The 17,162-nt window shown below is 47.6% G+C and overlaps 1 protein-coding gene across 9 annotated transcripts in view; it reads right to left on the bottom strand.

Annotated features, from left to right (window-relative positions):
- ccdc88c (coiled-coil domain containing 88C) overlaps positions 1 to 17,162 on the bottom strand; it is a 280,348-nt gene that overhangs the window by 96,804 nt on the left and 166,382 nt on the right. For all 9 annotated transcript variants that reach the window (XR_011351034.1, XM_069915883.1, XM_069915884.1 and 6 more), the window contains 3 exons: positions 14,170 to 14,316; positions 12,506 to 12,650; positions 7,436 to 7,620 (listed from right to left, as the gene is read on the bottom strand). Coding sequence is in view for 8 of the 9 variants with exons in the window: in XM_069915883.1 (XP_069771984.1) it covers positions 7,436 to 7,620; positions 12,506 to 12,650; positions 14,170 to 14,316 (477 nt within the window). In the remaining variant the exon portion in view is untranslated. The remainder of the gene's footprint in view (positions 1 to 7,435; positions 7,621 to 12,505; positions 12,651 to 14,169; positions 14,317 to 17,162) is intronic.

Genomic DNA, 17,162 nt, shown 5'->3' with positions numbered 1-17,162 from the left:
CTCACTGGAACACCGCTCCCTGCACTGTGTCTCACTGTAACACCGCTCCCTGCACTTTCTCACTGTAACACGACTCCCTTCAGTGTGTTTCACTGTAACACCGCTCCCTGCACTGTCTCACTGTAACACCGCTCCCTGCACTGTCTCACTGTAACAGCACTCCCTGCACTGTGTCTCACTGTAACACCACTCCCTGCACTGTGTCTCACTGTAACACCACTCCCTGCAACGTGTCTCACTGTAACACCACTCCCTGCACTGTGTCTCACTGTAACACCACTCCATGCCCTGAGTCTCACTGTAACACCGCTCCCTGCACTGTGTCTCACTGTAACACCGCTGCCTGGACTGTGTCTCACTGTAACACCGCTCCCTTCACTGTGTCTCACTGTAACACCGCTCCCTGCACTGTGTCTCACTGTAACACCACTCCCTGCACTGTGTCTCACTGTAACACCGCTTCGTGCACTGTGTCTCACTGTAACACCGCTCCCTGCACTGTGTCTCACTGTAACACCGCACCCTGCCCTCTGTGTCCCACTGTAACACCGCACCCCGCTCTCTGTGTCTCACTGTAAGACCACTCCCTGCACTGTCTCACTGTAACACCACACCCTGCACTGTCTCACTGTAACACCACTCACTGCACTGTGTCTCACTGGAACACCGCTCCCTGCACTGTGTCTCACTGTAACACCGCTCCCTGCACTGTCTCACTGTAACACGACTCCCTTCAGTGTGTTTCACTGTAACACCGCTCCCTGCACTGTCTCACTGTAACACCCGACCCTGCACTGTGTCTCACTGTAACACCACTCCCTGCACTGTGTCTCACTGTAACACCGCTCTCTGCAATGTGTCTCACTGTAACACCACTCCCTGCACTGTCTCACTGTAACACCACTCCCTGCACTGTCTCACTGTAACACCGCACCCTGCACTGTGCCTCACTTTAACACCGCTCCCTGCAGTATCTCACTGTAACACCCCTCCCTGCACTGTCTCACTGTAACACCACTCCCTGCACTGTGTCTCACTGTAACACCGCTCCCTGCACTGTCTCACTGTAACACCGCTCCCTGCACTGTGTCTCACTGTAACACCGCTCCCTGCACTGTCTCACTGTAACACCGCTCCCTGCACTGTGTCTCACTGTAACACCACTCCCTGCACTGTGTCTCACTGTAACACCGCTTCCTGCACTGTGTCTCACTGTAACACCACTCCCTGCACTGTGTCTCACTGTAACACCGCACCCTGCTCTCTGTGTCTCACTGTAAGACCACTCCCTGCACTGTCTCACTGTAAGACCACTCCCTGCACTGTCTCACTGTAACACCACTCACTGCACTGTGTCTCACTGTAACACCACTCCCTGCACCGTGTCTCACTGTAACACCGCTTCCTGCACTGTGTCTCACTGTAACACCGCTCCCTGCACTGTGTCTCACTGTAACACCGCACCCTGCCCTCTGTGTCCCACTGTAACACCGCACCCTGCTCTCTGTGTCTCACTGTAAGACCACTCGCTGCACTGTGTCTCACTGTAACACCGCTCCCGGGACTGTGTCTCACTGTAACACCACTCCCTGCACTGTGTCTCACTGGAACACCGCTCCCTGCACTGTGTCTCTCTGTAACACCACTCCCTGCACTGTGTCTCTCTGTAACACCACTCCCTGCACTGTGTCTCACTGTAACACCCCACCCTGCACTGTGTCTCACTGTAACACCACTCCCTGCACTGTGTCCCACTGTAACACCGCTCCCTGCACTGTCTCACTGTAACACGACTCCCTTCACTGTGTTTCACTGTAACACCGCTCCCTGCACTGTCTCACTGTAACACCCGACCCTGCACTGTGTCTCACTGTAACACCACTCCCTGCACTGTGTCTCACTGTAACACCGCTCTCTGCAATGTGTCTCACTGTAACACCACTCCCTGCACTGTCTCACTGTAACACCACTCCCTGCACTGTCTCACTGTAACACCGCACCCTGCACTGTGCCTCACTTTAACACCGCTCCCTGCAGTATCTCACTGTAACACCCCTCCCTGCACTGTCTCACTGTAACACCACTCCCTGCACTGTCTCACTGTAACACCACTCCCTGCACTGTGTCTCACTGTAACACCGCTCCCTGCACTGTCTCACTGTAACACCGCTCCCTGCACTGTGTCTCACTGTAACACCGCTCCCTGCACTGTCTCACTGTAACACCGCTCCCTGCACTGTGTCTCACTGTAACACCACTCCCTGCACTGTGTCTCACTGTAACACCGCTTCCTGCACTGTGTCTCACTGTAACACCACTCCCTGCACTGTGTCTCACTGTAACACCGCACCCTGCCCTCTGTGTCCCACTGTAACACCGCACCCTGCTCTCTGTGTCTCACTGTAAGACCACTCCCTGCACTGTCTCACTGTAAGACCACTCCCTGCACTGTCTCACTGTAACACCACTCACTGCACTGTGTCTCACTGTAACACCACTCCCTGCACCGTGTCTCATTGTAACACCGCTTCCTGCACTGTGTCTCACTGTAACACCGCTCCCTGCACTGTGTCTCACTGTAACACCGCACCCTGCCCTCTGTGTCCCACTGTAACACCGCACCCTGCTCTCTGTGTCTCACTGTAAGACCACTCGCTGCACTGTGTCTCACTGTAACACCGCTCCCGGGACTGTGTCTCACTGTAACACCACTCCCTGCACTGTGTCTCACTGGAACACCGCTCCCTGCACTGTGTCTCTCTGTAACACCACTCCCTGCACTGTGTCTCTCTGTAACACCACTCCCTGCACTGTGTCTCACTGTAACACCCCACCCTGCACTGTGTCTCACTGTAACACCACTCCCTGCACTGTGTCTCACTGTAACACCACTCCCTGCACTGTGTCTCACTGTAACACCACTCCCTGCACTGTCTCACTGTAACACCACTCCCTGCAATGTGTCTCACTGTAACACCACTCCCTGCACTGTGTCTCACTGTAACACCACTCCCTGCACTGTCTCACTGTAACACCGCTCCCTGCACTGTCTCACTGTAACACCGCTCCCTGCACTGTCACACTGTAACACCACTCCCTACACTGTCTCACTGTAACACCACTCCCTGCACTGTCTCGCTGTAACACCGCTCCCTGCACTGTCTCACTGTAACACTGCTCCCTGCACTGTCTCACTGTAACACCCCACCCTGCACTGTCTCACTGTAACACCACTCCCTGCATTGTGTCTCACTGTAACACCGCTCCCTGCACTGTCTCACTGTAACACCACTCCCTGCACTGTCTCACTGTAAAACCACTCCCTGCACTGTCTCACTGTAACACCACTCCCTGCACTGTGTCTCACTGTAACACCGCACCCTGCCCTCTGTGTCCCACTGTAACACCGCACCCTGCTCTCTGTGTCTCACTGTAAGACCACTCCTTGCACTGTGTCTCACTGTAACACCGCTGCCTGGACTGTGTCTCACTGTAACACCGCTCCCTGCACTGTGTCTCACTGGAACACTGCTCCCTGCACTGTCTCACTGTAACACCGCTCCCTGCACTGTGTCTCACTGGAACACCGCTCCCTTCAGTGTGTTTCACTGTAACACCGCTCCCTGCACTGTCTCACTGTAACACCGCTCCCTGCACTGTCTCACTGTAACACCACTCCCTGCACTGTCTCACTGTAACACCACTCACTGCACTGTGTCTCACTGTAACACCACTCCCTGCACTGTGTCTCACTGTAACACCGCACCCTGCCCTCTGTGTCCCGCTGTAACACCGCACCCTGCTCTCTGTGTCTCACTGTAGGACAACTCCCTGCACTGTGTCTCACTGTAACACCGCTCCCGGGACTGTGTCTCATTGTAACACCACTCCCTGCACTGTGTCTCACTGGAACACCGCTCCCTGCACTGTGTCTCACTGAAACACCGCTCCCTGCACTGTCTCACTGTAACACCGCTCCCTGCACTGTGTTTCACTGTAACACCGCTCCCTGCACTGTGTTTCACTGTAACACCGCACCCTGCATTGTCGCACTGTAACACCGCTCCCTGCACTGTCTCACTGTAACAGCACTCCCTGCACTGTGTCTCACTGTAACAGCACTCCCTGCACTGTGTCTCACTGTAACACCACTCCCTGCACTGTGTCTCACTGTAACACCACTCCCTGCACTGTGTCTCACTGTAACACCGCTCCCTGCACTGTGTCTCACTGTAACACCACTCCCTGCACTGTCTCACTGTAACACCGCTCCCTGCACTGTCTCACTGTAACTCCACTCCCTGCACTGTCTCACTGTAACACCGCTCCCTGCACTGTCTCACTGTAACACCACTCCCTACACTGTCTCACTGTAACAGCACTCCCTGCACTGTGTCTCACTGTAACACCGCTCCCTGCACTGTCTCACTGTAACATCACTCCCTTCACTGTGTCTCACTGTAACACCGCTCCCTGCACTGTGTCTCACTGTAACACCACTCCCTGCACCGTGTCTCACTGTAACACCGCTCCCTGCTCTGTTTCTCACTGTAACACCCCACCCTGCACTGTGACTCACTGTAACACCCCACCCTGCACTGTGTCTCACTGTAACACCACTCCCTGCACTGTGTCTCACTGTAACACCCTACCTTGCATTCTGTGACTCTCTGTGACACCACACCCTGCACTTCAATTTTATGGCGCATTTCTATTATCCTTAAGCATGGATTAAGTTGCCTGGATAGCACTCAAAACAAAGCTTTTTACTGTATTTTGTTACACTTAATAGTAAACAATTAAATAAACAAATTAATGATGAATTTTTTTATTGTTATGCGTAGCAGAATTCAGTAAGCTTTGTTTTGTGTGTTATCCAGACAAACCATTTTATTGAGAAGCTATTGGAATATAGCAAATAAAGAATTGAATACAAATAAATCAGGCAAGAGTGTAGGGAGGTGGTATAACACCAATCAGGAGAAAAGTACAAAAACCTGGTGCAGGGAAGAGAGAAAAGTATAGTTATTAATGTCAGTGCAAAGACATTATTTTTGCCAGGTGAGAGAAACATTTAAGAGTCTGATAACAATAGAAAAAAATCTATCCTTGAATCTCAAGCACTTGCGTCTTCTGCCTGGTGAAGTGGAGAGAAGAGAGGGTGATCAGGGTGGGATCGATCCTTTCATATTTTAGCAGCTCTTCCAAGACGGCAAGAGGTATCAATTCAATTAAAATGAAGATGGGGGGGTGGGACCTGGATGAGATGCTTTTGATATTAGAGGTCATTAAAAGTGGCACCAATCAAAGAAATGCATGGCTGCTGGAACAGATAATGTCAATAATCTGGAGATGGCGACTCCCAACCCCAGTTTTCCAAAGTAATCGGCTGGAATAGTGTAAATTACCTACTGTTCTAATAATCACATTACAGGATGTGGTCAAGCTTGGGTGGATGCAGAGATTTACCAGATTCTCTCAAGGCTGAGGAAGTTTGACGATTGACAGGTTAATACTGTGCTGTTTTTGTCTGAAAGGAAAGAGGTTTTTGGGGGGGAACAATTAAATGAGGCGCGGAAAATCCCAAGGCAGATGAATAGCAAGAAGTTATTTTTCTTATCAGAAATGCTGGGAAAGAAGCAAATGGATAGAATGTAATAGGATGGGAGATGTTTTGGAGCTCACTTGTTGCATTCAAAAAGGATTCAAATTGGTTTGACACAAGACTATGGATTGATTATGTCAGCACATAAGGAGGAGCAGCAGGTAAACAGGGAAGACAAGAGAGTTGGCAATATAAACGTGGGGAAGCCTTATTGCAAAACCTATTAGTGAGGCCACATCAGGAGTCCTGCAAGCAGTGTTGCTCCTACTATACAAAGTTGAAAGGACATGGGAAGAGCAAGTTTACACAGAGAGGTGGGTGCCTGGAAGTGGCTGCCGGGGGTTGTGGTAGAAACAGACATGATTGCAGCACTTAAGAGGCTTCAAGGTCGATACATAACTATGTGGAGAACAGTGGATTATGAACGAGCAGGAATTTTAATTTAATTTGGCCACCGTGTGTGGAACAGGCATCATGAGCTGAAAGGCCTGTTCCTGTGCTATCACCATGTGTGCTGTTCCAGTTCTCCTGCAGGCTCGTTTACCTGTATTGTCTACGTTCTGCTTCTCTGAGACAACTCAGAACAGGATGATGGCAGATACAGAGTGAAACACAGAAGTCTGCAGACACTGTGACTGTAGTAAAAACACAGAAACGCTGGAGGAACTCAACCGGTCTCACCACGTCCATAGGAGGTAAAGATACACAACCGATGCTTCAGGCCTGAGCCCTTCTTCAACGTATGGGTAAAAAGCAGGCAGGCGCCTGAATTAAAAGGCTGTTAAGAAGTAAAGAAAGGGCAGGGGAAGGAGTACAGGCCAACAGGCAAAAGGATAGGGGGATGGAGAGAGGAAATGTGAGGATTAAATGGGGGCGGGGTGGTTTGACGCTGTGAATGCAGAGCTGGGGGAAGAAGACAGAGAGGGAAGGGGACAGAGACAGAGCTGGAGGAGAAGAGAAATGGGATGGATGGGGGTTGGGGGCTAACAGAACCAGAAAAATCGATATGAATGCCACCCAGTTGGAGGGGGCCCAAATGGAAGATGAGGTGCTGCTCCTCTAATTTGCAGGTTGTCTCAGTCTGGTAGTGCACGAAGACATTGCAAATATAGGATTGTCCAAAGAGAAAAAATAAAACAAGCTGGGACTTCACTCATTGGAGTTTAGAAGAATAGGGCATAAGGTTATAGAAAGATAAAGCATTTCAGTGAGGTTAGCCAGGTTAAAGGTTGAGAAGATGTTTCCTGTCACAGAGGTGTCAGAAAAAGGTTGAGTTGAGAAAGATTTCATTCTCTCAGAGGGCTGAGAGTCCTTGGGCCTCCTTGTCTCAGAGATATGAGGGAACAGGCTACTCTTGTATATTTAAGGCTGAGACTAACAGGAGGATCGAGGGTGCTGGGGAAAGGGTAGAAGATGGGCTCGGATGAGCAACGATCCTTTTGAATGGTGGAAGTAAAACAGGAAAGTCTGCAGGCACTGAGATTGAAGTAAAAACACTGAGCTGGAGAAACTCAGCAGGTCAAACAATGTCCTTTATAGAGCAAAGATAAAGATACAGAACCAACGTTTCGGGCTTGAGCCCTTCATTCCTTCACTTTGATGAATCTTTATCTTTGCTCTATAAAGGACATTGTTTGACCTGCTGAGTTTCTCCAGCTCAGTGTTTTTACCTGTTGAAGGTTGGGGCAGGAGCAAGGGGAAGAATAGCCAAGTTCTATTTGGCTGGATAATTCTTGCAGCCAAGGTGGGCTAACCAGCCTCCTCTGCCATGAATTCTGGCGATATTAAGACGGTTGGGAATAGCCATAACTTTTAGGTTCCAACTCAGACCTTTGTGCTGAGGAGCTTGTTCTCGGTCTCCAGCTCCGCGATCCTGGATTGACTCTCCTCCGCCGACAACAGGGCTTGTTGAAGCTCCCGGACCCCGTGCTGCAGGCTCTGGTTTTCCTTCTCCAGCTTCAGGATCCGACTGGATGCACAGTCGTTCATCTCAAGCACAAAGGACTTGCGCCCCGCTGCAAGGGAGATCAGGCACAAGCGAACACTTAGTGGGGAGCAAGGTTATGAGTGGTTTTCGAGGAGTGAGCGAGAAAAGGGAGGAATGTTTCTCATGGAGCGCGACTGACACAATAATGATCAAATGTGGAAATGAGGAGGAATTGATTTTACAGTGAGGAGCAGGGCAGAGGTTAAGTGACCACACCAGCACCCGGGATCTCAGCTATCAATCCAGATAGCAGCCAGGAAATTTAAATGCAAGCTATTTAAATTTTAAACCAACATTGAGCCATGATATTGTAATCACAAAACCACTGGGAACTCTCAGTTCGACTGGGGTCAAGACGGGAGCCTGACACTTAGGATCGATGCAAGGAAAATAGAGGGTAATGCCTGTGAGGTAGGGAAGGTTTAGATTATTGAATCAGTTTGTATAGGTTGGCACAACATTGTGGGCTGAAGGGCCCGTATGGTGTTGGAATGTTCTATCGACTGAAATAGCATTATCTTCAAATCCATCCCTTACCTCGACACCACACCCTGTAAACCACTCCCCCTCCCTGTAAACCTGTTGCCCCCTCTCCTTATCCCTCTAAGCCCCATACCCTCAGTCTCTCCTTTCCAACTTGGAAATGGACTGAAGCAATACTTGAAAAGGAAGAGGTACAATGGGCCTTGAGAAAAGAAGTGGCAAATATAACTCCACTTCGTCCTCATTGTCCGTGAGGGATAGGGGTACAATCCTCCCGTGGATACCACTATCCCCATTTCATCTGTAACTTATGTACCCACCCAAGGCACCTATTCTCTATAATACTGGAACATACACACATTAAAATATCTAAATAACTCAATGAAATATTAGCTATTTCCACAGAATGCATTGAAGCTTAGAACCACTGAAAGTCTTCAAATTCACATACTGTGTAACAAAGGCCAATCTCAGAACAGGGACACCAGACAGACACTTGGCTCGCGATCATTGTACAGGTACACAATCCTTTATCCAAAACCCTAGGGGGACAGTGTGTCCCGAATTTCGGACTTTCACGGATTTCGGAAAGCCAGATTTAAACCCACCCGAATTGTGCTGCCTGTCTCCCCCCCTCACCCGTCCGACTTGTGCTTTCGGTCTCCCGCCCGCCCGACTCGCGCTTCCGGTCTCCCGCCCGCCCGACTCATGCTGATGGTCTCCCGCCTGCCCGACTCTCGCTGCTGTCTCTCTCCCCACTTGCAGGATTTTGGAGCTTTCCGGATTTTAGATGTCCGGATAAAGGATTGTGTACCTGCATTTATACAGACAATAATTGTTTCCTCAATAATTGTTGCCTGTAAATAGACATACATGTTTGGAAAAAAATGGGGACCCGAGGGAGGCGTGGACGATCTCACAAGTCCTTGGTGTGGGCGGCATAGTTAGCGTGATGCTATCACAGCGCCAGTGACCCGAGTTTGAATACGACGCTGTCTATAAGGAATCTGTACATCTTCCGCGTGGGTTTTCCCTCTGGGTGCTCTGGTTTCCTCCCACCCTTCAAAGCATACGGTGGTTGTAAGTTAATTTGGATGTAATTGAGCAGCACGGCTTTAAACGGCCACGATCGGTTTCAACCATGCTGCAAATAAAATGCAGAGCTACGTGGATAGCTAATCAGTGGAAAATGAGGACTGAGATGTGTGGGTGAAACAGGACAAATTACTCCCTTTTGAACATCAAGAAATGCAAGAAGGAGAAGGTTACAGAAATCTTGTTACTGCACCTCCTATCAACAATTGGACATTTGCTTGTGTTACGAGCCCAGAGGACCCCAAAACCCAACACAAATAGATATTCACCAAGACAAACAGTTACTTAAACAAAAATTACTTTTAATTATCTTTAAACATGAAAATAGAATCACACTTTAACTTAACTCTATTGACTTACTTAACCTAACTTAACACCCTTCTAATTCTAAGCGCACGTGTATATAATGTGTGTGTGTAAGTTCAGATAAGTTCTTTGGTTCATAGGTCAATCTTCCTTCTCATTCCTCCAAGTTCACTGATTGCAGGCAATTCTTAAACTGTGCCCAGAACTTAACAATTAATGAAGTTGACCAGGCTTTGATGCTTGAAAGGTAAATAGTTACCACTCAGGAAGGTTCTTGTCGGTTTTCAGAGAGATTTGTTGTTCCAGCATATCCACAACTGATGTACTTCTATCAGCCACTTCAGTGTCCAGATGATAACCTTTTTCTTTCAGGTCATTACACAGTTCTTTTTTGTTTCTCTTATTCCAAGTGAAACATTAGACAGCCAGTCCTCTCCTCTTGCATGAACCACAAGAGCTTTGACCAGGCCATCTTTCAAACGGGGTTGCCAGTTTGTCATGTTCCAGGCCCAGCTACTTCTGTTGGCTGTAACACTGTTCAAGTGATCTCAGTGACTCTCTGTCTGTCTGGAGAAAGCCTGTTTGACTCTCTCTGCTTGCAAAACCACATGACCCTCTTACAACAGCAAGCTCTCTTCCAGACAGTAGCAGCTCCGGCATGCTTTCATCTGTTGCCCTTGGTAATCAACAATCCATTAGTAAAGTCTCTTGAGCACTCTTCAAAGCTCTTATAAAAGCTGTGCCACCGATAGGTCTAGCATGGGGCAGAGCTCCAGTATTTCAAATAAGATCTGTTTTAAAGTGCTTGCATGTGCTTGCATGCTTGCTCCAACAAACCTTTCCCAATTTATCTCCCAAAAACATATCTATATACTCTATATACTCTGTCACACTTGTGTCGAGAACCTCTTGTATAATAGTCAGAATTGGACAGTCTCAAGAAAACATCATTTCCACCTTTATAAATGTCGGCAAGGAGAAGTCTGTAGTTTTGACAGAGTTAGTCTTCCTTTAGATGAGATTTCCGACTTAAATAAGCTCACAGCTTCTTCAGGGTTAAACTCTTGAGAGATCAGATCCCGAATTCATCTTCAATAACCTGATGAAAATTCAGTCGCACTCAACCCCACAGCATGAGCAATCAAAACATGAATGCTAAGACTGTTTGGCCACGAGTTTTGAAAGGATGAGGAAACAGGTCATTACTTTCTGAGGAACTTTTTGTTACGGTACTGAAGAGTTCAGTCACTTTTAGATCGGCAACAAAACCCTCTGCCCTGAAGAGTTAAGCCCCTCCCCGGAATTCATTAATGGGGAATATTGAAGGGAAAGATCGCTCGACCATCAATTCACCCCTCATCCTTTCTGGTTGTTGCTCAGAGAGGGAATAAAAGGTTTTTGTCCATTGCGGAGCTGAGCTCGTAAGGCAATGCATTCTAATGCATTCACTCCGTCAGAAAGCACAGCCCCGGGTCAGTAGTAAGCAAGTGTGGAGCAATGCAATTCTTTGAAACATATATTCTTTTTTAATTTTGGACCATTCCCTACAAATTGACAGGCTATTTTTGAAGAATTTTGTGGCTAGTTGGGCCACTATTTAATGTCCACTTGTTTTGAGTGGGTTTTGTAGATGGGCACCTTTCACAGTGATTCAGCACTCAATACTGAGGAAGGGCTGCACTGCTGGCGATGCTGGCCTCCAGATGAAACACTGGACCCTGCCTGCCCCCTCAAGCGAGAACAAGCACTTTGAAGGGGTCTACACGAGAAACTCAGCCAGTCACGCAGCAACTGTAGGAAGTAAAGCAACGTTTTGGGCCTGAGCCCTTCATCGAGGCATGAACAAAAAGCAGGCAGGTGCCCGAAGAAAAAAAAGTGGGGCGGAGGAAAGGATTGGGGAGAGGAAAGCGCACAGGGAGTACAGGCTAATAGGTGGGAGGGAAGAAGAGGAAAGAAATCTGAGAAGTGATAGGGGCGGCGGGGGGTTAGCTCTCTAAATGGAAAGGGAAGAGAACGTGTGGGGAGCTGGAGGACAGGAGACAGAGGGAAAGGGGGGGAGAGAGAGAGAGAGAGAGAGAGAGAGAGAGAGAGAGAGAGAGAGAGAGAGAGCAGGGGAGCGGGTTTAACGGATATTGGAGAAGGTGCTGTTAATGCCATCTGGTTGGAGGGTGTCCAGGTGGAATATTCCTTACATGTGAGTGAGTTTTCTTGTTGGAGGGTAACTGGGAGCGTCGATGAGAGTTGTATGAGGATTTTAGCAACTCCTTGAACTAAATGATGCAGCCCGAGCGATCCACTGAAATGTTATGAGATTGATGGAGGATATCGTCTAATCATTGGGCGTGTCCTCACCTGCCTCCTGAAGAGTGTTTCTGATCTGTCGGACACAAGTCTGGGGATTGTTCTTCATTATAATGAGAATTATTCTGTCATCAGCACTGGGCAGGGGGTGGGGGTCTTCCTTGGAATACCCTTTTCAATTCCTGGACTTACCAGTACGCTCTTTTTCCTTAATGACGTTCCAAACTGTTGCTTTTGTTCATTCTACAGTTCGGGTGATGTTTCTTACTGTTTTATTCTTGTTTGTTAGCCTCATAACGGCTTCTTTGACTTTTATTGGGACAACTCTGGTCCTCACATTGAACAATGACAACTACAGACTCCAAAGGTGATCCAAAGCTTAGAAGCAAGCCTAGCTCTCTTATACCTGCACCATCCCAAACATCATGGAGGGCCCTCTATGTTCTGTAATTGTAGTCTTGGTTTTCTACTTCATACAGCTGGATGTATGTTAGAGTTGATCTGCTAGAACACTCATGAAAGAACCTTCTCACTGTACCAGGTGACAAATAAACTGCAAGTTATAAAGTGATATAAATAGTTCCATTTGTGCACACGGTCCGGAGAAACACTGCGCATTCTGTCGGGTGGACATGTGCGTCAATGACAGCTTAAGGACTTGTGGATTCTGACCCTGTCTCCTCAGCTCTGACAGCCTCACCCAAGCAGCAGACACGGGTGAAACCTACCATCCAGGAGGTCGGTGCTCTTCGTCATCTGCTCCAGCTCCCAGCCCAGGTGTGCAGACTCATTCATGCTCTGCTTTTTCTCAATTTCCAACACCATGTTCTCCTCCAGCAGCTCTTCAATACGCTTCCTGTCTGCTTCCCGATCCTGCCCGGGGTGGGGGGGAGTGGGGGGAAAATGACAAAAACCTTCGTCAATCGCCAGGAACTCCAGCCAGAAGGCAAGAGCCCTCGGCACCAGCAACCATACCAAGGCTAAAGCGACAGCACAGACTCACCTCCTCACTCAGAGGTTTGGCGCATGGATCGTGGCTTAATCCAACTCTGCTTTCAGTTAGTTATGCAGCACGGAAATCAGCCCTTCAACCCAACTCATCCATGCTAAGCTGCTTTCCTGAGTTAGTCCCATTAGCCTGCAATTGGCCCATGTCCCTCTAAACCTTACCTTTCCATGTATCTATCCATGGATACTCTTTTACCACTTCCTCTGGCAGCTCATTCCATTCACCGACCACCCTCAGTAAGGAAAACAAGCCCCTCAGATTTCCGTACAACCAAATTGCCATTTGGCCATTCCATCATGAGCTGACCTATTCTCCCACTCAGGTCCACTCCCTGTCCTCTCCCCATCACCTTTGATACCCTGACTATTCAGATAGGTATCAATCTCTGCTTTAAATACACCCATTGATCTGGCCTCCACTGCTGCCCCTGCCAGTAAATTCCAGAGGTTCACCACTCTTTGGCTGAAGAAATTCCCTTTAAGTCTTTCCACTCTCGCCTTAAACCAAAGCCCTATCCTGGGAAAAAGACAGTGACCATTCATGATGATCACCTTCATGATTTTATAAACCACTGCAAGGTTTCCCCTCAGTTTCTGATGCTCCATGAAAAAAAGTTCCAGCCTGTACTGCCTCTCCTTACAGTTCAAACCCTCAGTATCCCCTTGCGATCTAATCTTCCTCAGGATTTGTCTAATCGACCTCAGTGCCTGAAAACAGCACAAAAAAGATCAGTGTCACTGTTCCCACGTGATCCCCGCTGGAAGACACAGGTTGATATGCCAGTGAATATTTTGGAGCCCCTCAAACCTATTCCTGAAATCTTGTCTGATCCGAAACCTCAGCTCGAGCCACTGTTCCTTTCTACTCTTCTCTTTTTAAAAAAAAGTGTGTCGGATGTGGGACTGATACCAGAACTAGCTGAGACCATAATTACGAAAATAATCATTGTTTTTGTATAAGGAAACTGTCACGGTGCCCACGGCAGTTAGTGCAGCTGCCTCACCAGGGTAAAATCCTGACCTCGGGTGCTCTCAGCGTGGAGTTTGTACATTGCCCTTGTCGCTGGGCGGGTTTCCTCTTTCCTTGCATGTCCCAAAGGTGAGGTGGTCAGATAATTCATTGGCTACGGTAAATTGTCTCTATTAAAGGGAGTCAGCTGGGGATTCAGGAAAGGGAGTGCTGGAAGACCATCAACTGGCTGAAACCCTTCAGCACACGGAGATGTCGGGAAGGGGAATGCTGCCAACTGACCCATTCCAGGCTGCAGAAGGACCATGTTCATCTCCAAATCTGAAGCCTCAGCCCTGAGATGCAAACATCTGGCCTTAATCTACGTTTCATGCGACAAGCTCAGCAGAGGGGGCCGTGAGGAGAAACACTTACCGTCTCCAGGTCCTGCAGTTTGGATTTGAGCTGTAGATTTTCCTTCTCCAGATCATGCAACTTATCACAACGCGCCCGTGCAATGACGAGTTGTTCCTCCAGTATGGTCTTTGTCTCAATGAGCACCATGTTGTCCTCACGGAGTTCCTGGAACAAGGAAAAATCAAGTTAGGACCCCCCTCGAGGCCTCAATGCTCAAACCGCTGACTGATTCTAAACAAACTGAAGGTGAAGGTTTCTAAAACCTTCTGGCTCTTTCTCCCTTCAAACAACTTTCATCCTAAGGACTGAAAGTGGGAAATGTGCCAGGTCATACATAGGAGCAATTTTAAATCAACTTTAAGTTCAATTTTATTTATCAACTGATTGTAGAAGTCCAACCCGATGAAACAGCATTCTCCAGACCTCGGTGCAACACACTACAAGCACACATTCAGACAAATTATACATGTGCACAATATCTACATTGTGACAGAGTACATAGATATGTTTTTGGGAGATAAACTGAAAGGTTTGTTAGAGTAGGTCACATAGAAACATTTTAAAACAGATCTTATTTGAAATACTGGAGTTCTGCCCAATGCTCGACGTACTGGGGCCTCACGGCTTTTGCAAGTGCTTTGGATTGTTGTTTACAAAAGGCAACAGATAAAAGAGTATGTCGGAGCTACTGCTGTCTGGAAGAGAGTTTGCTGTTCTAAGAGGGTCATGTTTGTAAGCAGAGAGAGTCAAATAGGCTTTCTCTCAGAGGGAGAGAGAGACACACACACACTGAAATTACTTGTACAGTGTTACAGCCAGCAGAAGTAGCTGGGCCTGGAACAGGAGAAGTTCACCAGCTTGTAGAATGTCCCATTTTGGAAGATGGCCTGGTCAAAGCCCTTGTGGTTCATGAAAGTGGAAAGGACAGGTTGTCTAATGTTTTACTTGGAATAAGGAAAACAAAAAGGAACTCTGTGATGACCTGGAGAACCCCAACAGGGCAAGTTTCTTCAGCAAAACACTGGAGTGGCTGATGGAAGTAAAAGGAGCAATAAATCTCTCTCTGAAAACCGACAAGAACCTTCCTGAGCGGTAACCATTTACCTTTCAAGCACCAAAGGTTGGAGAACTTTATAAATGTTAAATTCTGTGCACAGTATTGCCTGCACCCAGTGAACTTGGAGGAATGAGAAATAAGATTGGACTGTGAACCAAATAACTTTTCTGAACTTACACACACACACATTACATACACATGCGCTTAGAATTAGAAAGGGGTTAAGTTAGGTTAAGAAGTTAATAGTGATAAATCAAGTTTGATTCTATTTTCATGTTTAAAGATAATTAAAAGCAACTTTTGTTGAAGTAACCATTTGTCTTGGTGAATATCTATTGCTGCTGGGTTTTGGGGTCCTCTGGGCTCATAACAATATGCAAATATTAAAATAAGTAAATATTATTGTTAAATAGTTGAGACCTAGATGGTTAGTGTGAACAGTTCCTATGGTTTTCATCACCTCACTGGACTGGGGGTGGGGGTCAATAATCAGGGGAGTGGAGGTTTTTTTTGCTTTTGATTTCAGACTGAATAGCTGGCCAGTTTTCCCTGCAATCAAAGAGGCTGACAGGTGACCTGGAAGTAGTATCAAGGTTTTCAAACCTGCGCCGCCTGTTGGGAGTTTGTATGTTCTCCCTGTGTCCATGTGGGTTTTCCTGGGGGACTCCTGTTTCCTCCCTCCATTCAGAAGATACCCGGGAGTTGTAGGTTAATTGGATGGCACAGGGTCATGGGCCTGTTACCGTGCTGAATGTCTGAATTTAATTTAGTAGAGGCATAGATGTGTGTAACACAGTCAGAATCTTTCACCAGACGCTGGTGTCAAGTGCAATACACAAGTGTGCTGGAGAAACTCGGCAAATCACCCATGGGAAGCAAAAAGTACTCTGGTTCCCCTGATACCCTTTTTACTACGGATGCTGTGTGACCTGCTGAGTTTCTCCAGCACGGTCTTTCTCCACTGATAGGGGTACCAAAAATCACGAGGGCGTAGGTTTAACGTCAGAGGAACGAGTTTCATAGAGAATCTGAGCCAAGTGATTTCATGCTGCACAGAGAGTGGTTGATATTTAGAATGAGTTACCAGAGATGGTGGTGGAATCAGAAACAATCTTTTTCTTTCCACTCACATCCCACTTTCAGTAATCCCTATGCCCCATCGGTGCTCTGCAATTAGTTAGGGGTCGCTTTAGGTGGGATGTGGGTGGGAAGAGAAGGTTGAGAATCACTGCTCCAGACCCAATTGTTACTAAAATATTTTGCTTGAGAAAAATTGTCATTGGCCCATTTCCTTTGGAGTTCTGAAACCGTGCACATAATGAGTCCATTAGGGATGATTAAAACAGTGGTTTTCAAACTTTTTCTTCCCACCCACATTCCACCTTAAGCAACCCCTTACTAATCACAGAGCACTGATGGCAGAGGGATTACTGAAAGTGGGATGTGAGTGGAAAGAAAAAATTTGAAAATCACAGATAGTTACTGCACTCGAGCCATATATTCAGTGAAGTAGGCAGGGCGCCGAAGGTTACCGACCTAAATGGAGGCAAATGGGATTAGTGTCAGCATGCAGAAGGGTTAGAATGGACATGGTAGGTGAAGGGCCCCCCTTTTGCATCACATAAGAAATAGGAGCAGGAGTCGGCCACTGGGCCCATCGAGACTGCTCCGCCATTCAATAAGAACACGGCTTATTCTAAGTTTTAAATTTTATTTCTAAAACGGTAGGAGCCAATTTCGGCCATTTGAACCTATAATGCCTGATTAAAACCCAAATTAACCTACGTTTTGGAGGGTGGGAGGACCCACGCTGACGCGGAGAGAACGTAAAAACGCCTTACAGATATTCAGAGCCATAACATCGCACTAACCATTATGCTAATCTGGCTGTGGACCCAGCTCCACCCACCTGCCTTTTCTCCAGAACACTCATTCCCTCAACTTCACAAAAACC

Source organism: Narcine bancroftii, chromosome 2, assembly GCF_036971445.1.
Source record: "Narcine bancroftii isolate sNarBan1 chromosome 2, sNarBan1.hap1, whole genome shotgun sequence".
NCBI lineage: Eukaryota > Metazoa > Chordata > Chondrichthyes > Torpediniformes > Narcinidae > Narcine > Narcine bancroftii.
This window is presented reverse-complemented; position numbering and strand designations above follow the sequence as displayed.